The 26,637-nt window shown below is 33.9% G+C and overlaps 2 protein-coding genes across 4 annotated transcripts in view; one reads left to right on the forward strand and one right to left on the reverse strand.

Moving 5' to 3' along the window:
- The window catches only part of LOC110446977 (transmembrane protein 41B-like), a 21,484-nt gene extending 5,631 nt beyond the window's left edge, over nucleotides 1-15,853 (reverse strand). Inside the window, exons 1-5 of one of the 3 annotated variants that reach the window (XM_021492337.1) lie at nucleotides 15,562-15,853; nucleotides 4,676-4,826; nucleotides 2,868-2,996; nucleotides 1,917-2,010; nucleotides 1,024-1,128 (exon numbers count right to left, since the gene is read on the reverse strand). In XM_021492337.1, coding sequence (XP_021348012.1) covers nucleotides 1,024-1,128; nucleotides 1,917-2,010; nucleotides 2,868-2,996; nucleotides 4,676-4,826; nucleotides 15,562-15,598 — 516 coding nt within the window. In that variant the 5' untranslated portion in view covers nucleotides 15,599-15,853. Of the gene's footprint in view, nucleotides 1-1,023; nucleotides 1,129-1,916; nucleotides 2,011-2,867; nucleotides 2,997-4,675; nucleotides 4,827-9,461; nucleotides 9,651-15,561 lie in introns of those variants that run through there. The other 2 variants (XM_021492336.1, XM_021492335.1) reach the window with 2 other exon arrangements.
- The window catches only part of LOC110446976 (probable tubulin polyglutamylase TTLL1), a 19,425-nt gene continuing 2,543 nt past the window's right edge, over nucleotides 9,756-26,637 (forward strand). Inside the window, exons 1-13 of the mRNA XM_021492334.1 lie at nucleotides 9,756-9,860; nucleotides 13,494-13,650; nucleotides 14,544-14,609; nucleotides 17,023-17,165; nucleotides 18,263-18,367; nucleotides 19,043-19,118; nucleotides 20,303-20,437; nucleotides 20,549-20,657; nucleotides 22,331-22,411; nucleotides 23,066-23,128; nucleotides 24,417-24,457; nucleotides 24,742-24,787; nucleotides 25,958-26,067. Coding sequence (XP_021348009.1) covers nucleotides 13,541-13,650; nucleotides 14,544-14,609; nucleotides 17,023-17,165; nucleotides 18,263-18,367; nucleotides 19,043-19,118; nucleotides 20,303-20,437; nucleotides 20,549-20,657; nucleotides 22,331-22,411; nucleotides 23,066-23,128; nucleotides 24,417-24,457; nucleotides 24,742-24,787; nucleotides 25,958-26,067 — 1,085 coding nt within the window. The 5' untranslated portion in view covers nucleotides 9,756-9,860; nucleotides 13,494-13,540. The remainder of the gene's footprint in view (nucleotides 9,861-13,493; nucleotides 13,651-14,543; nucleotides 14,610-17,022; nucleotides 17,166-18,262; nucleotides 18,368-19,042; nucleotides 19,119-20,302; nucleotides 20,438-20,548; nucleotides 20,658-22,330; nucleotides 22,412-23,065; nucleotides 23,129-24,416; nucleotides 24,458-24,741; nucleotides 24,788-25,957; nucleotides 26,068-26,637) is intronic.

Raw genomic sequence — 26,637 nt, forward strand, 5'->3', positions numbered from 1 at the left:
AGATTGCCATTCAGTGTCCCTCTAAGTTTATTACTTATATAAACATTAACTTACATGAGATTGTCATTCAGTGTCCCTCTAAATGTTTTCCTTATATAAACATTAACTTACATGAGATTGCCCTTCAGTGTCCCTCTAAGTTTATTACTTATATAAGCATTAACCTACATGAGATTGCCCTTCAGTGTCCCTCTAAGTTTATTACTTATATAAACATTAACCTACATGAGATTGCCATTCAGTGCCCCTCTAAGTTTATTACTTATATAAACATTAACTTACATGAGATTGCCATTCAGTGCCCCTCTAAGATTATTACTTATATAAACATTAACTTACATGAGATTGCCATTCAGTGTCCCTCTAAGATTATTACTTATATAAACATTAACTTACATGAGATTGCCATTCAGTGCCCCTCTAAGATTATTACTTATATAAACATTAACTTACATGAGATTGCCATTCAGTGCCCCTCTAAGATTATTACTTATATAAACATTAACTTACATGAGATTGCCATTCAGTGCCCCTCTAAGATTATTACTTATATAAACATTAACTTACATGAGATTGCCATTCAGTGCCCCTCTAAGATTATTACTTATATAAACATTAACTTACATGAGATTGCCATTCAGTGCCCCTCTAAGATTATTACTTATATAAACATTAACTTACATGAGATTGCCATTCAGTGCCCCTCTAAGATTATTACTTATATAAACATTAACTTACATGAGATTGCCATTCAGTGCCCCTCTAAGATTATTACTTATATAAACATTAACTTACATGAGATTGCCATTCAGTGTCCCTCTAAGTTTATTACTTATATAAACATTAACTTACATGAGATTGCCATTCAGTGCCCCTCTAAGATTATTACTTATATAAACATTAACTTACATGAGATTGTCATTCAGTGCCCCTCTAAGATTATTACTTATATAAACATTAACTTACATGAGATTGCCATTCAGTGTCCCTCTAAGATTATTACTTATATATACATTAACTTACATGAGATTGCCATTCAGCTACTCTCTCTGGAAAATATTTCTGTACAAGTCGTCGTCCTACTAGATCGGACAGTAGATAGCAAAAGGATGCACCTAAAGCAGAACACTGGAAAAAAACAAGTACATGATTTATTTCACATTTTTAATTAATGTTAAAAATTCAAGCAAACTATTAAACAGGAAATTTAATTACCAACTTCATGTAATATTAATGCAATGTATCTCAATTTTTTCTAGGTGAACACTATTATTGATAACATCAATGTTTAACTCATTCACCACTGAACACACATTTGAACTCTTCCAATTCAAAAGTTGGAATAGTTCATTATGAAATTTCAGGGGTAAATGCGTTAATGTCTTCCTTCTTTAAAATACTACAAAACAGAAATATTTATATGTGTGAGGAGATTGACTGGTAGGTCTTGGACTGATTGCATTTTTGTTCAATAACTGAACTAAGAGATTTGAAAACAAAGTTAACATTGTGTAAATGAAAAAAATATCCACTTTCAGAAATTGATGTTGATACCAGACGTATCAATGTGGACATTTACCGGTATGCCAGGTGTCACTTCCTCATTAAGGATTCAACAGGGCAGTTAACATGTTCACCCCTAAAATTTCATAATGAACTTTCCCAACCTTTGAATTGGAGGAATTCAAATGTGTCTTCAGGGGTGAATGAGCTAATTATAGCAGTTTACGAGAAATATACAATTTACATTATGTTCTGATTACTCACCTTACACAGTTGATTGATGATATAAATAGATAGTAAACTTACTTACCAAACATACAAGGAACAGTGCTAAAGAAAATGAGAACAGGAAACCTGAGTTACTCACCTTACAAGGGTGATTGATAATATAAATAGATAGTAAACTTACTTACCAAACATACAAGGAACAGTGCTAAAGAAAATGAGAACAGGAAACCTGACAATATACTGAGGAATATGGACCCTGGTATAGCAAAGGACTGTAAACTGAAAGACAAGTTAAGGAAATGTAATATGTAGCTTTTCTTTACATGTATTCATATGTTGGAATGATTATAAGACTTCACAGAGATCACCACTATAGCTAGAATTCCCTTGCTTATTGGATCAAACTTGACAAGCAAATTCATGGAATTTATATCCCCTGCTTGCAGGACACATTTCAGATGTTGCCATTATGTATATGTCCATACCAATTTAGTTGAAATTGAAATTTTCGGAGAAAAGCAGGTGAACAAATAATCTTAGTATCCACATATGGTATCTGTGGTACCTTCTCAGGACTATTCCGTTTGAATATTACAGAGTTATCTGCTCTTGTGAGCAGGTATTGATTGTAACATCATTTGCTTTTGATAGTAATGTCATAAATTTTTGAGAAAACAACGTAATTTTCACACACAGAATAATGAGGTTACAATCAATACCTGCTCATAAGAGCAGATAACTCTGCGATACGAAAAGACAGAATAACTAGACCATGGGCTTTTTTGTAGGTGACACCAATTTTAGCTATCTCATTAAATTGCCCCCCCCCCCCCTCCCCCCCCAAATCAACAGCAAAGTTAAAAAAAACCCATAAACTTTCACATTATCCTTGCTGAAGAATCCGTTACAAATCTTCAGAAACTAAACCAAATTCAGTAAGTGAGCTAAAATACTGTTTAAAGAAATTTGTGTTGAAGATCTTAAAGCACAAAAAAATACAATAGTTTCCTTATAAAATGTGTAAGTATTTTAAAGGTTTCAAACATGGTAAATTATCTCTGTCTTTATTTTCTTACTTATCTTCAAATAATGAAAATGATTCAAATACACTTTTTAGTGTATATCAAAAAGGATACAATACATATACAATAAAATACGCGCCCAACACCTGGTAGTAATGGTCCTCTTTATACCGCGACAACACGTTGCCTAAGTTCTTGGCGTCTTCTATATTTCTAGGAAGTTTTATATACTGTTTTTCATCTCTGAAAAAAAAAGTATGAAATATCACAACAAGTTTGAACCTTGATATCTTATTGCCAGTATCAATCTGAAAACATTTACATCTTCAGTAAAAGGGGCTGTGGTGGCCAAGTGGTGAATTAAGGCATCTGACATTCTGCTACCACTAGCCCTCCACCACTGGGTCGCGGGTTTCCAGGCCTATGTGGGCCAGTAGCCAGGTACTGGCCGCAGGTCAGTGGTTTTTCTCCGGGAACTGCGGCTTTCCTCCACCACCAAAACCTAACACGTCCTTAAATGGCCATAGCTGTTAATAGGACGTAAAACACCAACAAACCAAATCATCAGTAAATTTTTAGGAAATTTGCCAAAAATTTAAAGTATTACAAGTAAGTGGAATACAGGAACACTAATAATTCAAAGCAACATATAAAATGTATATTCTGTGAAACCTTTTCTATTTTTCTTCTGGCGGTTTATCTTATAAATATTAAGGAGTTTAACTGTTGAGTGTAAGACAAATACTAGAATGAAAATCCTAGTATTAAAATCAACATTTCCAATATGATATGAAGTTTAAATTTAAACAAATCTTAATCAATTGTTTGATAAGTAATAACTATCCTGGTTAATAAAATCATATCATATATAACCTTTAGGCAATTTAAAAAAAAATATATATATATATATATCATCCTCAGAAAAAATAGGGTAGGTAGGAAGGTAGGCATTATTTTTTATTTTGGAAAACATTTTTATAATCTTTATATGGAGCAGGAGTTCTAACTTTAAAAGTGTATATCACTAAATGCCGTTAAAAACTTAAGGATAGGCACAAAAATATAAGGTATGTAGTGTTAGTGGAAATACATGATTTTTTTTAAATTTGGCCTTACAAGACCTTTTTGTGATCAATACCTCATGATCATCGGCTATTAAAAAATATGATGTATAATGATATTTTTACTGACTTAAGTTACATGCAGTGTGGATATTGAATATAAATATAAGTAATGTTTCGACATTATAATGTACAAAGTCACTGTCCAGGAAATGAAGAGGCCAGTTGAACACAGTTAAGCCAAATGACTATAATATGTACAGGGGTGTATACCATTCAAATAGCTCGATTCTCATGATCAGAGCTCTAGCTAATGTAGTAAATTTTAAGTCAGTGCCTGTAACAATCTTAAATTATAGGTCAGACAAAAGTAGAATTGATCAGCCTGTCAGCAGGGTAGTACATTAAATCTGAATCATACACTCCTGATGTACAGGGTTTTCATACTTGCAAACTTTTTAAAATTTCAATGGGGAGATTCACGTGCTCAGAATTAAAAGCATAAATAAAATGTGTGTTTCAAATAGCATCTTTTGAGCATATCTTTCAGTTGAAATTAGCAGATCTTAGAAAATAGGATTAGTTTAGCAAATCCACTGGTTGAAAATACTCAATTTTAGGGTCCTAAATCGGGAGTCTCCCTCCAAAAGTGAGAGAGTTGGCAAGTATGGACCGTTTTTTTCTCAGTGGATGCCATCTTTCATAAACGATTAAAAGATATTATATTTTGTATCATATTTTCGTTTATAAAAACTAAATGTATATGTCTATATATGGGTGTGTTTACTACAAACCTGTAAACTCTCTGGTCTGTTACAGTGATAAAACCACTCTGTGAGAGGACCATGAAAAACTACTCACTCAGCAAGGTTGGGGAACTTAAGGTAAACAATGCCCAAAGCAAGTATGGAGGCGAAAAAGATGAATCCGAGTATGACGAATGACTTTGTGCTACTGTGACCCTCCGCTTCACTCTTTTCTCGTATCTGCGTGAATTTACGGTCACAGTCATCTGAAAAACATCAAAACATTCCAATTTAGCGTGAAAGCTAACAAATCAGTAACATTTTGATAAATAATAATATAATCTTACGCATTTTGTACCAGAAGGTAAATAAATGATTTTGTCAAAAACAATATTTTCATATGTATCATTTACAACTGAAAATCTGTTCACGGGCAAGTACTTTAATTTTTTATTATAAATGTATATACAAATGTATAAAATATGTAGATTCAAGTTTTTCTCCAGTAGGGAGGGATACATCCATATAAAGTACATGTACTTGGAAAATTCATACGTAATCGTTAGCAGATGACATACAATATTATTATACAATAATATCTCGTAACTTTAATTTACATATGCAGTTATTGAAATTCAAAACAAGATCAGGAGAAGTGAAAACATTTTGCTGCTGTAAGACATTTAAGTGCAGGAAGCATTGAAGGAAAACTAATGACAGATGTCAATATCTACCTTTCACAGTAGCAGTTGCCATGTTATACATATATATATACTCAAGCAAAGGATTCGGTCAACCCTTCTTCAGGCAAAATATACATGCATATATGTGTGTTTATAATATGTACCCGTATATGCACATGTGTATTTGTACGCGAGTCGGGAGACCAGCCATCAGGACACACGGCTAGCAGGAAGATCAAAACTGGACAGCAACATGATGATAACATGAGGAAGTTATAAGATTGACAGGAAATGAGCACGAGTCAGACAAGGATATACAACATCACAAATCACTCAAAATTACATTATCAACTTCCAATAGTACCTTGTGTTTCAAGTACATTTTGATGTAAACGGAACTTCGCATTTATTTCCAAATCTAGAATTTTTAGGTCAAAGTACAACTCAAACTCAGATTTAATGCGCTGAAATTACCAGGGCAAGTCGACAAATCCAAGTTCTGATGGCCCGGGGCTAGTAGATGTAAATGTAAATTTGATCTGCAGGCAAGTGGAATTTATGTCTACTGAATTGCCCTGGGGACCAGTCATGATCAGTGCCAGGTTTTTTTTAAACTCAATATTTCTATATATCACATCATACTGACGTATCACCTATAGGTTTGTTTCTGTTACAAGACTATAATGGCTAATTCCACGAATGTACATGTACGTATATGTACCAGTGTATGATAAATTTTGACTGTGACTTTTTGTAATCCACTTGCCCAAATTGCAAAGGACCAGTGTATTTGGTAGCGATGGGCAATCGGTTTGTAATCGAAAGTAGTAAACTGATCGATGATCAATTGCATAATCGGTTCATAATATACAATTTGATGGGACTGAATATCCAAATAAAGTGAGAAAACCACCATAACATCATAACTATACATTAGATTTTGTTCTTTTATAATGAATGGATTTCAAGCAATTTTTATGCAGTTTTATCCATCATATAATAAAAATCGTAAGAATATATGACTTTCAATACATTTTTTAAATTGAAAACATTTAGCACTTTGATTTTAATGAAGACCTGATTATATCGATAATGGAATTTATAATCGATAATTGGAATCGAAAAGGACAAACTGATAACTTTTCGATTATAATCCATCATCAGCCCATGCCATCACTAGTTTTTTGACACTATGTTCTTTTCCTGATCACATATAAAGTTGACGACCTAGCTAGACTAGTACATGCAGATATACGTGAGGCACCAATCTTTGCAAACTTGACGACAAGTTGACAGCTTGTAGATCTTGATCTAGGTATAGATCTAGAGCCCAAGGCAGAATCTCAACTATAAAACAATTTATACCTAAAATATAATATGTTGTACATACCGAACAGTATCAGATTATGACAATTAGTTACAAAACAAACAAGAAAAAGTGTAAGAAGAAAGTAGAGGCACAAGAGATACAAGGTTTTTAATTATCGACTATAATATCAAGAGGAAGTGAATCTGACTTGAAAAACTGAAAAACTTCTATTTGACTGAATTTGCTCTATCGATGAGAAACTCCCAGCGGAAATTTAGAGAAATACATTATATACCTAACCCTTTCACCACTGTAGACCATCATGGACTCGTCCAGATCAATGCATGGTATAGAGTCTACTAAAGTTACATAGGGGTGAAAAGGCTAATTTGCTTATTTTCAATTCCAAATTGTTCCTGTATCCATTTATTTTTATTTTCAAACATTGTCTGATTGGTTTTTTTCTTCAGTCAGACAGCTTCCTTCACACATATGACACTTTTCTTATTTATAGGATCTGGAAGTCTGAACATGTCTGCTGATACGATATACATAAAGACCAATGCAATATTTCAGAACATTATGTAATTATTAACATCTCTTGAGGTCCATACATAGATTTGCCAACCCAATGAATATTATATTTTCCAAGGCAAGAGGTTAATAATTATTTTTTATATGATGCTCAACATACAAACTCATGATACATTCTTTATAAGTTGAAAAAGCTTTTCAGTATTGATAAGAATAGCTCATGAAAAATTAAAACATACTAAAGAAATAAGATTTCTGCTCACATGATAACTTCAAAAATCCAGATCCTGAGGAAATCCCAATGTGTGTTCTTTTGGGGTACATACTCATGCTGATATAATGTTTTATCAACCACGATCAGGTGTCCCAAGGTCAATTTAATGTCATGATTACGTACAGGTCTTAGGCCAAAAACAATACCTGTTTCAGATATCACTATAGCTACCTACCCTAGATTTTACTCTCGACCCTAGATCACCTACTTGTATCTAAGATAAATTTATTAGCCAGGCAAAGTTCACAACCACTCATTAAAATGTACTTTCTTCCTGTCCTGGGAGTTTGACCTTATTCTTGACAAATTGATATCCATTGTAATGTGTGGAAATGCATTGTAAAGTTTGAAATAGAGCCTAATATATTAATTCACAAAAATAACGAATTAACATTAAAATAAAATTATTTTCCTACCGACCTACCCTATTTTTTTCAGTCATGTTACCTGAAACAAACGTAATTTTTGTTTGGCCTTATATATTTAGCCAATCATGATCAGCTTGCAGGAAATATGCAAGTCATATACAGGGTACCGGGTATATAGACTGTTTTGGTAAAACATTGTATCAATGTTTTAATGTACAAAACGTGGACAGAAAATTTGGTCAAATGCAGTATATGTATATAATGCAGAAAATCCAACGAGAAACTATGGAGGTGGTGAAGATGTGCAATATCCTCTGCATTATGTACACTGATGGATTAATAGAATAATTCCAGCGGGGACATGATTATTTTTCTTGTAGGTCTGACATCTTGATAAGGTTTAACTTGCAATTTGATCAATGAATCATAACGCCATAAAACCACTAGCTATATCCTATAGTAGTTTCACTTGAGTAAAGGACTTTTCTGTGTTACCCCCCAAAATGCAGAATTATTATTTATCTCCTTTTTCATGTAATACAATGACACTATTATGAATTGAATATTTTTGTACTTGAGCAGCCCATATGTTTCTAAGGAAACTGTAAAGAACAGAGGTTAAAGTCCATGGTGACCTCATTTTGGTATGTGCCACACCGCTTGACCATGGTATATATGTATAGTACCAGGTATATGCATATCAAATATGATACACCTGAATGAATCTGGGTGAAATCTGTTTTTGGAACTTGGGGTCAAGATCAAATAAAGAAAGCTTTTACCTAATAGAAACTTGATTCAAACTTGCTTCATTAGGTAACGTTTATTTACATTAATTTCACACAGTAATGTATTTTCGTTCTGTTAAAATAAGATTAACATGAATGAGTTATATTTTATACTTCCTTGAAATACCCTTGCATGGTATACATTGTTGATGATTTCTAAATTATGAGAGACTTTTATGATTTCATTCAAAAGTGTCATATTTAGAAAATGTTTTCTTGAAATTATATCAGATTTTTTTAATTTTTTTTTATATAATTTTGTTGTTGATATATATACAATGTTTGTATATCAACAACAAACTTATAAAAAAAATAATGTTACATATCTTTATAGTTTAAAGGCCTGATTCAGGTTTTTGGTCCATACAAGATTTACCAGGGACAGTTGATATCTTAAAATCCATGATTAAATCAAAACTCATTTTCTCAAAACGGCAACGCAAAACAAAATACTAAAATTGAAATAAACAAAAGAAATAATGTGAAATAATATGTGGAGAACTATTTCTGTTGATTAGATGGTAAATTTTTAAGAGAAAAAATCTAAGAAATCAATGTATAAGCGGAAACACTGACAAGTTGACCAGTTAAGGCTTGTGCACCCGTACTGGATAAATATCTGAATTTTCCACGAGGACTTTAACTCGTGCTATCAACAATCAGATAATATCGGTCATAGTCTGAGGCGCCAAATTATAAAAACAAAAACAACATACACTATATATAGTGTGTATATTATAAACAAAACGTAATAGTATGGTTAAAAAGGGTTAGTAAAAGCTCAGAAGTCATACCTTAGTACGTTAACATGGGAGTTAGTATAGATAAGTGTTAATATAGTAACTTCTAAACACCAAAACATTGACTAAAACGCACAACATGTATGTTTTATGACATGTTGACACGACGACTCTTTCGGACAGTCAAACGTTTAGTATGACTCACTTATTGCATACTCGGACACGAATGTCCCGGTATACCGTCGATTGTAAACCTGTGGAAGGTGGGGCCTTGGTGTAGCACCGAGAGGACTAGGTGGGATGATACCTGTAAACGTTTTTCGTTGTTTTATGGGAGATTCTTTATCCTTGATTCCACCGGCAGCCATGTTTGATGTTTAGAAATATGAAATAACGTGACCAACGAGATTTGCTACAAATTTGCGAAATTTAGTGTTTTCAATATTCAAGCATTCATACATCCACATCTTATTTTCAAAACTATGTTTAACATTTAAGTTTCAAGTTAATATTTTACAGCGTATTATAAAAAATAATTGTGTGCGAGGCAGTAGTTGCTGAGGACGCCTTTACTACTTCCGGTGTCAATATTGCAGTGGATACAGTAAGTATAATTCTCAGGCGTTTTTTGAAGATAATGTCACCAACAGAACAGATATATGTTATATTGCATCCAAAACGAATAACTAAATCTTAATTTTATCACTAGCTATCGTTTTAACACTTTCTACGGTCGTTTTGTGACTATTGATTATATTCTGACCAGCAAGGCAAGGGCACCTGCTACATTTGTAAATTATTATGTGAGGTCATGAGAGGAATATTAGGTGTTCTTTATTAACCAACGCCGAATCAAGAAATATACTCTCTTTTTGGCATCTTATAAAAAAATTGTAGGGCACATGTCTGCCAGCTTGCATGATGAGACTAGAGGACAACATTAGCCCGAGTTTCCTCTGGGCCTAACACCAGACTTAGACATTTTGACATATAGATGTTTGGTGTTGGGCCAGAGCGCACTGCTATATGAAAATGTGGAATTCTCCGACACTGTTTGGTATCGGAGAGTTATGAGGTGGTGGCAACAAAAATCTGCAATGACACATCACATAACACACATATATATCAACAAAATGGTTATTTATTGATCCAAATCAGCTCTTATTATCACCAACAACTGCTAAATTCTGTCAGTAGTGTCCTCAATTTTCAATTGCTCAAAATTTCCCACCTCAGTGAATGCAATTTTTGTAGGTCATGGCAGGGGCGACTATAATCAAACCGTACTGATCCGGACCGAAAACTGAATATATTATTCTGGTTTAGAAGATTTCCATACCGCGTCTTTTTGTTGAATAGTCATGGATATCGATCACTCCCTGATGCCAAACGGTGTCAGAGAATTCCACGTTTTCATATAGCAGTGCGCTCTGGCCCCACATAACACCAGACATCTATATGTCAAAATGTCTTAAGTCTGGTGTTAAGGCCAGAGGAAACTCAGGCTAAGGACAACATGTAAAGCCCAGCTTCCTCAGGTGGTAGAACAACAAACTAGGCATTAAGCTGGGGTTCTCTGGTTTCGATCCCTGGTATAAGTACACTACACTCTTCCTTTTACAAAATGGCGTCTGTTGCCCTTTTCTGTACAATCTATAACATCAGAGTTTCCTCTGGCCCTGGCAACAGACTTAGGCATTTTGACAGATAGATGTCTGGTGTGGGGCCAGAGCACACTCCTATATGAAAACGTGGGCTTTTCATTGTTTCATTTCCTCTACCATATCTATGTCATTTACAGAGTACCAGACTGTGCAGGCATATTCTTGAATTGGTCATACAAGTGATATTTTTCCTGCTGCTATAAATTTACATTCAATGGATTTTGACCTTGATTCCCTGTCATCGAGACCAGGGCCTGTAGTCATGAAACTGTTCTCATGCTCAAGCATAGATTCTGTGCTCAAATATCTTTCTAATAACTTGCGTCTGCTGTTATCTTCTGACACTGTAAAAAGTTACATCTAGACTTTTAACACAGTATTTGGTTAAAAGTCTCTCTAAAATTCTTCCAAATCATTGGTGAAAATTGTGAATATTTATAAATTTATCACTGGAACAAGAAACTTGACTCAAGCATGAAAACAGTTTCATGAATACAGGCATTGGTCAACTTTGCTCTAGCCATTAAAAGATCAAGAAAAATCCACAGGAACCTGAAAAAATTGTACTCTATAATACTAATTCATGTCATATACCACAGGTTTAAATGTTCCAGAACCAGGCCTATCGATAGATTCCTATGAAAGTACTGGGTCCTGATCTGTTATCATGCCTGATGTACCGGTTTATTATTATTAAGTTATGATGTAAAAACAGTTTGATATCCAGTGTTCTCATTAAGATTTGAAATAGATGGTTGACTTGTAATGAAGGTACCTGGTTGAATGTCCACATGCATGCCATCATGTTGACCTATACATATTCTGAAAAAGTACCAGGTTCAAAGTTGGTGAATAGCAGGCTAATTTTGCTGACAACCCGCTTTTAATGAGAACACTGATATTGTCATTCCAGTCTATTACCTGATCCCCTTCACTACATCAAAGTCTATTAACTGATCTCTGTGACTACACCCAGTCTATTACCTGATCCCTGTGACTACACCCCAGTCTATTACCTGATCCCTGCGTCTACATTCCAGTCTATTACCTGATCCCTGTGACTACCCCCCAGTCTATTACCTGATCCCTGTGCCTACACCCCAGTCTATTCCCTGATCCCTGTGCCTACACCCCAGTCTATTACCTGATCCCTGCGTCTACATTCCAGTCTATTACCTGATCTGTGTGTCTACATTCCAGTCTCAGTTACTTCATCCGAGTCTATAACTTGCTCGCTGTGACTACACCATAGTTTTTTGGCCTGGGATTTGTGACTACATTCCTGAGTCTATTACCTGATACCTGTGACTACATTCCTGAGTCTATTACCTGATACCTGTGACTACATTCCTGAGTCTATTACCTGATACCTGTGACTACATTCCTGAGTCTATTACCTGATCCCTGTGACTACCCCCCAGTCTATTACCTGATCCCTGTGAATACACCCCAGTCTATTACCTGATCCCTGTTCCTACATTCCAGTCTATTACCTGATCCCTGTCACTACACCCCAGTCTATTACCTGATCCCTGTGCCTACATCCCAGTCTATTACCTGATCCCTGTGACTACCCCCCAGTCTATTACCTGATCCCTGTGACTACGCCCCAGTCTATTACCTGATCCCTGTGTCCACATTCCAGTCTATTACCTGATCCCTGTGACTACACCCCAGTCTATTTCCTGATCCCTGTGTCTACACCCCAGTCTATTACCTGATCCCTGTGTCTACATTTCAGTCTATTACCTGATCCCTGTGTCTACATTCCAGTCTATTACCTGATCTGTGTGTCTACATTCCAGTCTCAGTGACTTCATCCGAGTCTATAACTTGCTCGCTGTGACTACACCATAGTTTTTTGACCTGGTATTTGTGACTACATTCATGAGTCTATTACCTGATCCCTGTGACTACATTCCTGAGTCTATTACCTGATCTCTGTGACTACATTCCTGAGTCTATTACCTGATACCTGTGACTACATTCCTGAGTCTATTACCTGATCCCTGTGACTACATTCCTGAGTCTATTACCTGATCTATATGACTTCATCCCAGTTTTTTACCTGATCTCTGTGACTTTTACCTGATCTTTTTCTTTATACATTTTATGATTAAACCTCTGAACTCCAGATACCTACTGAATTGTATTGCCATTGGCCATATGGACCCAACCCACTACATGTGTATAGTTGTGCAATGAATACCTGTATATGGTTTAAAATCAGAAACTTAAATCAACATTGTATGATAACATAGTAGACATACATTGTCTTAATAAAAAATGTTGCCTCTAGTTATTTTGCTGCTGGATTGAACTTTATTTCATCAGATAATTCAAATCTATTGAGGAAAGACAGGTTGAAAATTTACAGTACTACCTTATCCCTTTCACCCCTATGTTACTTTAGTAGACTCTGCCATGCATTGATATGGATGAGTCCATTATGGTCTACAGTAGTGAAAGGGTTATACATGTGTAAATATTTTTGTTTCATTTCAGAATATTGCAATGTAATGTTCTTATTAACAATAACATTTTTTTACTTTAATTTGTGTTTCTTTTTCTAGATACAGAAATGACTTTTTCATAAATTCACTGAACTAAAGGAAAGAAAATGGCCAGGTTGAAGTATGCGTGTGACATGGACAAGTCAGTCCTGTTAAACAACTTTGAAGCTCGGGGTTGGATACCTGTGAGTCAGGATGACGACTGGAACTTTTATTGGTGAGTACCAGAGTATGATTAGGGGGAGACACTAACTTTTTTTGCTTGGTAGTCCACAGGACTAGTTGAATAGATTATTTACTAGTCCTTCGTCAATGTAAATAGTCCAATGTTTTCTGATAAAGAAACATCGGGATCTACAGTACAAAACATCAAAAGTAATCGACTGTAGGGGACTTAAAATAATTACTGCCATAAAAATATGGTGAAGTTTTAGGAAAATTTTGACAATTATCATGCAATATATCTTATTTTAAATTTTAAAAAGAAATATTCTTATTTTATAATCATATTTTTCACAAGTCCAAAGGACCAGTTAGGTTAGGTGATTCACTAGTCCATGCTGAAATCTACTAGTCCAGGATTAGTGTTAGTGGCAACCCCTGAATTAGATTAACCCATTCACCAAATCAAAGACTGGGCAAGTCCAGTTTAGATATGTAGGGGTGAATGAGTTAATAGAGTGTATCATTCTTATGTAGGTATGCTTTCCATGGTTAAAACAAAATCCTATATGCTTTATCAAAATTGTGTATTTCGTTCACCGTTTCCACCCTAGGGAGGGTATAAATGCATTTCATAAATTGTAAGCAACAACAAAGTAAATTTCTCATACATGTTTTATGTATAATTATATGTCGATACTATACTATGCACTTCTTATTTGTCATGAATAAATTTCATGATCAAAATATATCAATAAATTTAGACATTGTCCAAACCTTTATTTCAATACTCAATTACACAACTCCAAATGAACAAAACTTTATTTTTATGAAATCCACATTTTCAGGAAGTGAAAATGTTATATAAATATCATTCATGAATAATTATTTATTTAATACTGGTAATTGTCATTTAAACACCTTTACCTGATACCATTTCTATTTCAGGGCCAATGTGCAGAGCGTTAGAAACATTTTTAGTATAGATTCTGGCTACAGACTCACAGATGACCAGTAAGTACAATTTTGACCAATATTCTTAACCTCCCTCCCGTCCATTCCACTGCTTAAACCCCATTAGGCACGTTAGTCTAGTGGTAGGACGCCGGGCTCGTGACCGAAGGGTTGCAGGTTCGAGTCACGACACGGCACTGTGTTGAATCTTTCAGAAAAATACTTTACTCTGCTTGTTCCAGTCTACTCAGCTGTAAATGAGTTTGTGGTTGGGTAGTGCTAGAATTGTAGAATGCTAGCTGTGAGCGCTGTAATGGCAGCACCGGCTGTATGCTCCCCAGGGAGTTTTTGGCTGGTAGCAAAGGCCCTATAACCATGGATAATAATTTTGTGAACTGCTTTAAGACGACCTACGAAATAGGTTGTGATAAAGCGGTATATAAGAACCTCAAATTATTATTAATATTTTTTATTTTTTTTAAATCTGGGATATTTTTTTAATTTGAGAATGATACCGATTCTAAACACCTTTCCTATAAATTAGGAACAATATTCCATTGTCTCTGGTGACTGTTAAACAATCAAGTCATTTTAAAGAAGGCTATACAGACACTGGGAAAACAAGGACATTTAGGCTCATTCAGAATTGGGACCTATAATGCTATATGTATTTAAGTCTGATGAAGAGGATCAGAAAAAACTATCTACATGTATCTATTAGAAACAGGAATACTTGCAAACTTTTTGAAATTACCATGGGGGAAATTCTGCATGCTCAAAATTATAACATAAATAAAATGAGTGTATACAGATATACAAATATAGACAAAATAACCCTTTGAATGACATATTTTGAGTACGTAGTTCTTAAGTTCAGATGAAATAATTAAATCACTGTTAGAAAATGCTAAATTTAAGGGTCCAAAATCGAGAGTCTCCCTCCTAAATAGAGAGAGTTGCATGGCAAGTATGTGGTAAGTGTTTCTGAAAAGTAGATCATTTGAAATCATACCTGTATGCCTTACTGCATTTGAAGGAAATTTGTCCATCCTTCTGCTGTGGGCGATTTCAGTGTCAAATATTACTGGCAAATTCTTCTAGTCTGTAAGGTGCAGTATATATATTATTCACATAGCATTGCAATCCCGAATCAACTGTAGCTTAAGGTAATACCGTAAATAGAACTGTTGTTGTATACAGGAAACGTCCTTTTATCATAGATATATATATACACACAGAGGTGTAATTTAATAATTATGTACTAATTAATATATGTGTCCATGTAATCAGTGTTCTGATACACTTTTTACTGTCATTCAATCATCTTATGTTCAGATATGCAAAATATATACACATGATTAATTTGTAAAAAGACTGGTTAGTTACGCGAGAAAAAAAATGTTGAGTTTATTTTGATCTGAGTCACTAAATATAAGTTTGTTGAGCTTGAAAACCATTGAATTATTAATTGATAATATGTAATATTCAAATAAGTTAAAAGAAAATTTCTAAAATGCATACTTAAGTTATGAGATACTTTTTAATATTTTGATTAGATTGAACTTAAGCTGACAGATTTTGAAAATGTTGGCCTCGTTGTTGAATGATCTAGTCAGCTTCACACAAAGAAATTGTTGCTAAAGAAATCACGTTTTATTTTACCCGTAAGACTGTAGTGTTAGGTGGCAAAATATTAATCAAATCTTCGCTATAAACCAGGAATCAATTGAAAATCTGATGGCAAGAATCGCAAAAATAATAGTTTATATGCCAATTTTAATGTTTTTGAAAACATCAGTTCCCAGGTGTGCAAGCTGACAAATATTTGAACACATGTGCGCTGATCCTTGGTGTGTGTATAAATTATGGCCCATTGTGTGAAATTGTACATGTCTGACACTTAAATTTCTCAGGATACCCACATCCTGTATAAATCTGAGGATGATAACTATGGAAACATTGATTTTATACTTACAGTGTACAATTACCATAAATATTATATGTACCAGGTATATATACTGCATTAGTCAACATCATTATATTCCCAACAGTAGACTTTATTTATAGCTATAGCTTCAGGGCAATATCTCTGTATTATTTAATCTGATGAAAATGAGAGTTTATAATATATGAAACTATTTGAAAAGATGTGAAATATAAATATCAAAATTATAGACCTCAATCTGATTAATTAACTCATTCACCCCTGAACTTTTATAATGAACTATTCCAACCTTTGAATTTGAAGAGTTCAAATGTGTTTTGAGGGGTGAATGAGTTAAAATACATATCTTCAATATTACTACAAAATGAAGCTTGATACATTGCAGTATTGAAGACATGTAAATCCTCAATAATAATAGTATTGGGAAATTTGTAATAATGTTGATTTGTGATAATTATGATTATAAATCATTTCTCATTTATTAACAATGACTTGACATAACACATCATTTCATCATACCTTTTGTAGAATCATAAATCATTTCCCAAACCATGTGGAGTTAACACGAAAAGATCTGATGGTGAAAAACATCAAGCGATACCGCAAGGATCTCGACAAAGAAGGGAACCCCCTAGCAGAGAAGGACGAATTTGGGCGCTACATTCACTTAGGTATGTGACCAGTGCTGATTTTCTTCCTGAATTTCTGTTGCTTAACTAAATAAAACCCTCACACTTTCAATGACTTAAAGATTCATGATACTTACCAACATTTATGGACTTTTTTGAGGTGAGTATATGGTTATATGGACCTGAGAAACTGTAATATTGACCGAGACAAATTTGAGGTCAATATCACTTTTTCAGGTTCATATACCGGTAACCATATATTTACTGAAATAAAAGTCTTGAATTTGATGCTTAATAATGTTTTAACCATTAAAAAATGATAAAATATATGCAAATTGTACGGAGATTTGGCAGAAAGCATTGTGATTTCGCAATTGAAATGACGTCATAAAATGAATATTGACCTGTTGTATTTAAAAATAGTAAGACAGAGTCAATATCACAAATCACTGACATTTACGTGATTTTGATCCAACCGATGACAATGTAGGAAAAATATGTGTCACCTAATATTTATTGGTGCTACGAGACAAGTACCAATTGTCTTCCTGAATTTATGTTGCTTTCCTTACATCTTCACTGATTCAAGGAATAAAATATTGATTAGATTATGTATTATACTTCAGGGGTATTTTGGCTTCTGAATTTTGTTAAGAATTTTTTGTAAAAGAGATTGTAGTAGATTAAATTGTAAATACGAAACGCTGAAAAGTTTTACCAGATAAAAACCTACAAAGTGTGATTTTTTTTGCACAATTTTTAGAAAATTATGAAAAATCTCAGGGTTTATAAAGTTATAACTTTATACTTTGCTTGAGAAAGTATGTAAACTGTGTACCTTCCATATTGATTCTGATGCACACGCAATGGAAAATATTTCATTACCGTAAATATGCTGGTAATGTTCAGATCAATTAAATTACATTTGTAAATTTTGATAAAGTTTTATTTTCACATATTTTAAAAGCATTTAGTTCAGCCATAATTCAGCTGAATTTTCAAATCCATCTTCTCTTATCTACAGTTTCAATGTGGAAAACTGTGCTTCCTCATTACATTTTCTACTTGAAACTGTTAATATAATTTAGTTAATTATCGATTGTGAAATTTCAACAGATAATGATTATTTTTATTTTCAGACTTCATTCCACAGACATTCATGTTACCTGCAGACTACAACTTGTTTGTGGAGGAATTTCGAAAAAATCCTAATACAACGTGGATTATGAAACCTTGCGGGAAGGGTCAGTATTTAAACCAACAAATAACTCTCCATGCGTACACATTTTTATAAGATAATTATCTTACTACATGTATTTAATAAAACATTAACCAGAAGTTAAATTGTTATCATTAGGGAGACAGATATAGAATAAAATATGAAAACTGGATGAATCTTATCCTGTAAAACATACTTTCAAAAGATTAATGGGCATGGACTTTTTATCTTTTTTTCCCCCATATCTTTATGGAAAGAATAAATTCAGCCAATAGAATTTGAGTACATGTATTTTTAAAAATATTAATTGTATTATCTTTGAAACCTCTAAAGTGTGAAGGTATAATATTTTGGGAGAGGAAATAATACAGGCTCAAAGTTTGTTTCCCCATCCTTGTTTGTTTCTTGAACAACTTATATTTATAATTGAAGGGAGATAACCCATTTTGGAAACTTGATGATTTAAAAAATAATGGATTTCATTAATATATATTTACCAATTAAACTACATTTCGTATGTACAATGTTTCCTTTACAATCAGTTCTTTAAAAATTGTAAACATTTAATCAATCGTTATTCATACTTAGTGTATATCATGGAGCGATCAAGAGCGAAATTAGATTTATACCAATCCTTGCAGCCTTTCTTGGCTAATTGATAACATTTTAAAATGCTTCTCCATCTCTCATTTTTTCACAGCTCGAGGCATTGGGATTTTCCTGGTGAATAAATTATCTCAGCTGAAGAAATGGTCTAGGGATAGTAAAACAAGCAAGTAAGTATTTTTAATCTTTCACCCCTATATAACTTAAGTAAACTCTACCTTGCTTTGATCTGGATGAGTCCATTATGGTACACAGTGTTAGTGGTGAAAGGGTTAACCTAATGTAAATGAAATAAGATTGCCAGGACAGTGAACCAGAGAGAGAACTTGGAACCAGTCCCTTCGTAACTTACCGTAACTGATAACAGATCTAAATCTGGTTATTGGCTTAAAATACATATGAAACAAGCTATATATAGGGCATAATCAATTATCATGCTCTAAGGATTTGGAAACAACTTAAAAAAAGAAAAAAAAAAAACAAAAAAAAAACACTACCAGCTATTGCTCTGACTAAGATAGGTTCTAAACATGATTGCATAACTATACAACACCTGTACATGAATTAAGCTGATTGTACTAATAGGATTGTGTACTTTTTTCTTCATAGACACAAGCACATATAGCTAGACTGCTTTTGACAACTTAAAGGCACATATACACTGTTGTGGCTCGGTGTAAAAGGCATCCGTTTTTATGATATATTTTTTTTCCCGACAAACTTATTAATGAAAATGTTTCTATTGAAAACAGAAATTTTAAATTCTCATTATAATTTGACATGAAGTCTCATTATAAAATGGAGTCAAGGAAAATTCAAATAATAGTTCTTTAAAGTGTCATTATATAATGCAGTCAGTGATTAATAATAAAATAAATGCTTTCTGGGAAATTCCTGTTTCAATGGATACAGAAACATGTTATTTAAGACTTGTGTGATAGGGTTTGAATATAAAAGTCTATAATATCCAGGTTCCATTATGCACGACCAGGTTACCAGTTTATCAGACTCGCTGTTATTGACAAAATTCATGAAATACATGCATAGGAAAGTAGACGTTAACAGATTTTCTTATGTGAGTATTAGGTAGATGTTTCAGTAACAAGTAGTTTGGTGCCTAAAAGTAGGATTTTCAACACTTTTTTGTAAAGACAAAAATGCTGAGGAATCATTAAAAAAAATCAACCACACACAGAATCCAAAAGCCAAAAAATATATTGCCACAAAATTTATATTTTTTTTTAAAATTATCAAAATGGCTATCATATAGAGTACAAATACCTATAAATATTTTAGAATTAAAGATAAATGTGTTGACCGGTATATATATATATTGTGTTATATTTTTGTCCAGTTTCACACCCCCAACTTCCAAAGACACCTATGTAATCTCCAAGTACATTGACAACCCACTCCTGATTGGAGGCAAGAAGTTTGACCTGCGTCTGTACGTGTTGGTCACATCTTTCCGCCCGCTCAAATGTTACATGTAAGTCTGAAATCATTGGCACATTTTGATGATGACATGTTTTGAATTTTAATGATTTTGATATTATCGGATGTTTAATTGCCTATTATTTTCGGTGGTTTTTGTTGACAGGTTCAGACTTGGGTTTGCCCGGTTCTGTACAGTGAAGTACAACGCCAGTGTCAACGAACTCGACAATATGTTTGTTCATCTCACCAATGTCTCCATACAGAAACAGGGGGTAAGCCAGCCATGATTAATAGAATCTTTCACCCCCTTGGGGGTGAGACAGGGTAATCTCAACCCGAGGGGTAAGATTCCTAAGTTGTCAAACACGAGGCTTGCCGAGTGTTTGACAGCTTAAGAATCTTACCCTGAGGGTTGAGATCACTTTGTCTCACTCCCAAGGGGGTGAATGATTATTTTTCTCTTACCCTGTTTACCCTCTTATGTATGTTATATAGACGTTACATCAATGCAAGACAATGTTGATGTGATGCGGCGGAATTGTCGACGTGACGTCATTGTATTGTTGCTATGACGTCATACAACATACGTGTAGCTTGTCTCAACCCTAGGGTGAGATAAGAAAATCTCACACCGGTAAAATGGTGGATGTACCTGTCCAGGGTAAAAGAATTAAGGATTCCTGTATTACTCTGGGCAAAACACTAGAGAATACCACTGTAGTTTTTCTACGCCCGTCAAACATCTATATGATGTATTATTTTGTCTTGCGGGCGGATGGGGGCGAATGTTGTCCGGTCAATATCCCGCCTAGTTTTCAACAGTTTAACTTCAAACTTCATAGGAAGGTCCATTGCCATGATAGCTCGAATAATTTTGATAACCACAATTATCGGACAGTAATATATGGATTTATCGCCCTTTATTCATTTGCCAAAACAGTGTCTGCTCGATTTCAATGGTTTAACTTCAAACTGAATAGGAAGGTTCATTATCATGATAGCTCTAACAAGTTTGATAAACACCATTGTCCAACCCTTATAAATGGAGTTATGGCCCTTTATATACAACCATACAGACAACTGCTCATTCGATGTATGATAGGGTATTATATTCTGCTTTTGCAGTACCCTTGTCCATAGATGCAGTAATCTCCCTTTGATTTTGTTTTGGATTTAAGTAGCACAACTGAGCCAGAGTACTATCGTTTACAGGGTATCTCTGCTAGTTACAGCGACAGTAAAATGATCGGAGGTCCCGGGTTCAAATCTGGTCTGGTCTCATGGCATTTTTATGCTCAGAACACTTGTTAATTCTTTTTCTTGCTTATTTCAAATTTATTATTTTTGCATTAAAGTTCTGCTAGGAATGATTTTCATTTCAGAAATTATTTATCAAAGCTATAGTCAAACTGAAAATATTTTTTTCCCACCAAATAGTTATATAATTTTTGGCTGTGAGACGGGGATCCGTAAATGATTGCATTGGTTCGTTATGGATTTTTCATTTTACAGATCTTATGTCATAGAGACTTGTTTTCTGGCAAAGTCAGCAAATCATCTGGCAAATAGAGGTCATAAACAAATACAGTAAAACCTTGATATAATTCCCCTCATTCCATTTGATACCTCGCTAACCACCATCTTGTTTAAAGGTCTGAATTTCTCTTTTTTCTTAAAAAAATCTTTACAACATTCCCTCCTTTCATCGCCAAACCCCTTTACAATGCCAATATTAGCCAAATTGTGGCAGTATAACAAGGTTCCACTTTATGTGGTTATAGCAATACATGATTCTGGAAATTTTAGTTCGTGAAATGATAACATATGTCAGAGATCAGAATGTCATTATAATATATATTTAAAAATATGATTAATCTTTTAATTAGACATTTTAATTTTGAATCTCGTAAAAGTATCCCTAATAAAGGTTGTTTATTTATAACAGGATGAGTATAATGCAGTGCATGGTGGGAAATGGACGATACAGAATCTCCGTCTTTTTCTAGAGAGCACACGTGGAAAGGATGTGAGTTGGTGGTGTTAAAAATAAGTTATCTTAAATATGTGTTTCTGTCCCTCCTATTCCGTCTTTGCGTATTGCAGAGTTATCTTCTCTTGCGAGCAGGTAGTGATTGTTACGTCATTGGTTTGTGAGAGTAACGTCATCAATTTTTGAGAAAACGACGTAATTTTCTCACACAAACCAATGACGTAACAATCAATACCTGCTCACAAGAGAAGATAACTCTGCAATACGCAAAGACGGAATACATTCTAGTCTCAATGCAAGCTACTGATTTAGTTAGTTACAGTTAGTCAGCTGTTTTGATGCTAAAATTCAGATAAGTTAATTAAGATTCAGACATTTTGGAATACTGGTAATTCAAGTTATCAACATATAAAAAAATATTTAGGATAGATTAAAAAACGATGAACACTTACTATTTTACATTGGGCACATGCTCTTCACAGAAGTTCAGCAGCACAGTCTGTTTTATTTGACTTGATCCCAGAACGGAATTTCCAAACTATAATAGGTATATTTCTACATGTGGTTGTTATCAACAGTAGTCTTCTGTCAGGCAGTCACTTCAATGATTATGAATAAGACAAACAAATATAAATATATTCTTGGAAATGAAACTTTTGACATTAATTTGTTCTTTTCTTACTTTGGCAGGTCACAGACAAGCTGTTCGATGAAATTAACTGGCAGACCGTTCATTCTTTAAAAGCTGTGTCGGTAAGCTATTGGTTTAAACAACGTCATCAGTAAGTCTGTAGTACAGTTTAAAAGTTTAAGTTCACCTTAAACCAAGTATCTGTGAGGTTATATAATAGCACAGCATTTGTTTGTAATCAACTTTTACTTTACATGTCGACTTCTACAGAACCATGATGATTAGCTGGGGCCTGTTCGTTTATAAATTGAACAATTTCGGGTATAAATCCTGGCAGACCTGCAAATGTTGCAAGGCTTTGTCAAGGCTCACCTGAAAGCAGCATCAGAATACTAGGTCCGACTGGTTTAACTGTTTTAACGAAAACGGCACAGGTATGATATTTGGCATGTAGCTTTGAAAGTGTGTTCAAATGAACGACCTCCATGTAGCATTTCAAATGTATCGAAAACGTCAATCAACTTTTACCGAATAAGATGGCCTTGAGTCATTACATTTGGTCTGGAGAGCTATCAAGCATGTTAAAATAAAATACTTTGGTCTGCTTCCAATGTCACAGGGGTTTTAACACATTTAAATATCCAAACAGCTTCCCAACAGAATTATCCTGCAGTCTTCATAATTGTCCTAGAAATTACCAGGTTCGACAATATCATTTTTTTTTTCAAACGAATGACCTAGTATACACACTTTCAAGTTCACAAGTGTAAAATTGTGAAAATCTTAATTAACTTCTTTTGAAAAAAATTGGTCATAGGGTCAAACAGGTTAGACCCCCCCAAAGTTAACCACGGTTGAATCAAACTTAGCTAGGTTAACCATTGCCTACCAAATAACCCTATATTAATGGCTTCACAATTCTTTGTTTGGGGGAAAGAAAAGACCTGTATTCCAATACCTGACCACATGAGAAGAATGTGGGAATATTGCAGAACCAGAGGTTTTCTTTAGCCCGAGTTTCCTCTGGCCCTGACACCAGACTTAAGACTTTTTGACAGGTGAAATCACCAGACGTCTATCTGTCAAAATGTCATAGTCTGGTTTCAGGGCCAGAGAAAACTTGGGCTAGGTTTTTTATCTGTTAATCTATTGCAACATTATTTTTTTAAATCTTGTAAAAAAAACACGTTATTTTGAAGATTTTTAAGAAGCATTCAGACTAATATGTTCAATTGGAATATGAATCAGAAAGAAAAAGGAAAATAAAAATAAAGGATAATGATAGTTATCACATCAAATAATATGTATATTTCATTTTCCCTTTTGTGTGAAGCTGGATACCAAGGTCCTTTAATATTGAAATATGTCCGTATATATACAGTACTGTATTTATGCCATTATTCATTTCAGAATGTGATATCCAACGATCGCCACTGTTTTGAATGCTACGGGTATGTAGATTGCTGATATTTGTTCCTAACTGATTGATAAATGTTTGCATTTATAGATAATATTTACAGTAATTTAAAAAGTTGTAGGGAAGAATATTTGGAAAAAATAAAAGAATCGAAATCAATAAGCTGTAATGTATACGACAAATTGAATGAATAACTTTTTAAATAATTTTATTTATTTATGACACACACGTTGTCATCAAGAATTGAATTTTCTATGAATACCTGTAAGATCAAAAGGAATTATACCTATCATTATACAGTATTTTTTTAAACTTCAGGTATGACTACATTGTTGACGACAATCTCAAGCCATGGCTAATTGAGGTGAGAGAAAGAGAAATATAGCAGATCTTAATTAGTCTCCCATCCGTACTATTGGAGAGGAGACTGTAGATTTGCACTCTGTCCATCAGTTGGTCACATTGTCTTTGCAAACCTTCAGTTGCTAAATGATGAATGGGAAGTTGTGCCCAGTTTATGTAGAGTTATTGCACTTTGTTTACCATGTGTCACCTTGTCGAGAGCATATTTCATATACTGTAGCTATCTACAGTTGCAAAATATTGCATGTATGTACATTCTGGAATGGCAGAGTGTTGCATATCAATGACATCAAGTCTTGTGCTCACTGCATTCAGATTTATGGCTTAGAAAAGTTTGTACGTGTATATGGAGGTTAGGGACTATGGATTGCCAACATACGCTTTTCCTTTTTGTCTCAAAAATTCATTTATATTTCTTTAAATTATAAAGGAATGTCTCCAGGGTAATAGTTTTATTGCTTGGTAGAGTGTTAGCTCCGCCTGGAGGCTTGGGAAGAATTGTCTGCTTGATTAGTGTTAATTCGTTTATGCATCATTGCACATTTTACAAGAATTACGTATATATAAGAATTGTCATTACAAGTACTTAAATGGACCAGTTCCTAAATAAATGTTGTTGAAGTAAACTTGAAAGCTGGATTGATCACTGTTATCATTATTATGTAATTTAATGTTAGTGATAATTATGTTATCATATACAATTATAGCATGTTGATGAGGTTGATCAATGATTTTATTGTATAATCAAAGAGCAACAATATTGACCTACATCCTCTGTCAAAATTTTTGTTTTTGGTTGATGCAATAAAATCATGGATTGACCAAAAGCAGCCTGTTGCAGTTAGTTTACTTGTTGTTTTCCATACAAGCCTAATTCACAAAAACGCATAAATTGTCAACAAGGACAAAAACTAATGGAAATTATATTACACTTCAACAGATACCTCCATTGGCCTGGGTTGCTTCGTACGCGTGTCCGCTGAATCAGTTAAATTTTGTGAATATTGATTATCACGGTTGCTCATCCAACGAAACATTCGTGTAATTGGTTTTTGTGGAAGTTTCTTAGGTAAATATGTCTTTAATGGAATAATCATAATTTTCATTATTTTTGTAGCATGCAAAATGACATTTTGTGGTAGTCACATGGGGTTAACCTGTTTATTTTTAGGTGAATGCCTCCCCATCTCTGACTAGTACGACGTCCAGTGACAGAATCATGAAATACAAACTGATGAACGATCTCATAAACATTGTCATACAGCCAGGTCAGATGCCAGAGTAAGTAATTTACTGTGAAAATTAGAGTAGAGATCATACATAACAATATGAATTGTTTTCAGGTCACATTATAATGAAATGACTTATTTGTGTAACTTACATATCATTATTATGGTACCAATGAAACACAAGAAAGGTTTTTGAGTTGTCTTCAAAAGACATTCCTTATTTAAAGAGTCCCAGAGCTCTGTGTTGTATCTCCAACACACAGAAGAGTTCCAATTTGTTTCGCATTTTTCGTGTTTGGTGTTGCTTAATGCTCCTTTAATTTAGCAAAGAGTTAAATACAAAAGATATATATTCATGATTATTTCCTTTTTTCACAATAAAATCTCGGCTAAGTGGATTTTAACCCAAGAGTTCTTGATAAGAGATTTTGTTTTGGGAATAATTTCAAAATGTTCACTCACTAAAAAATTAACTACATGTAGTAACCTATAATTATCATCCTTACTGAAAATATCATAGATTTAACAGGAAAAAACTTTACAAAGCCTGTATACATATATAGTAGAAAAGTGGTGGGATACTCTTACTGTCAAGAGTTAACTGTGAAAAGATAAGTGTTTA

Source organism: Mizuhopecten yessoensis, unplaced genomic scaffold (assembly GCF_002113885.1).
Source record: "Mizuhopecten yessoensis strain PY_sf001 unplaced genomic scaffold, ASM211388v2 scaffold3091, whole genome shotgun sequence".
Classification (NCBI taxonomy): domain Eukaryota; kingdom Metazoa; phylum Mollusca; class Bivalvia; order Pectinida; family Pectinidae; genus Mizuhopecten; species Mizuhopecten yessoensis.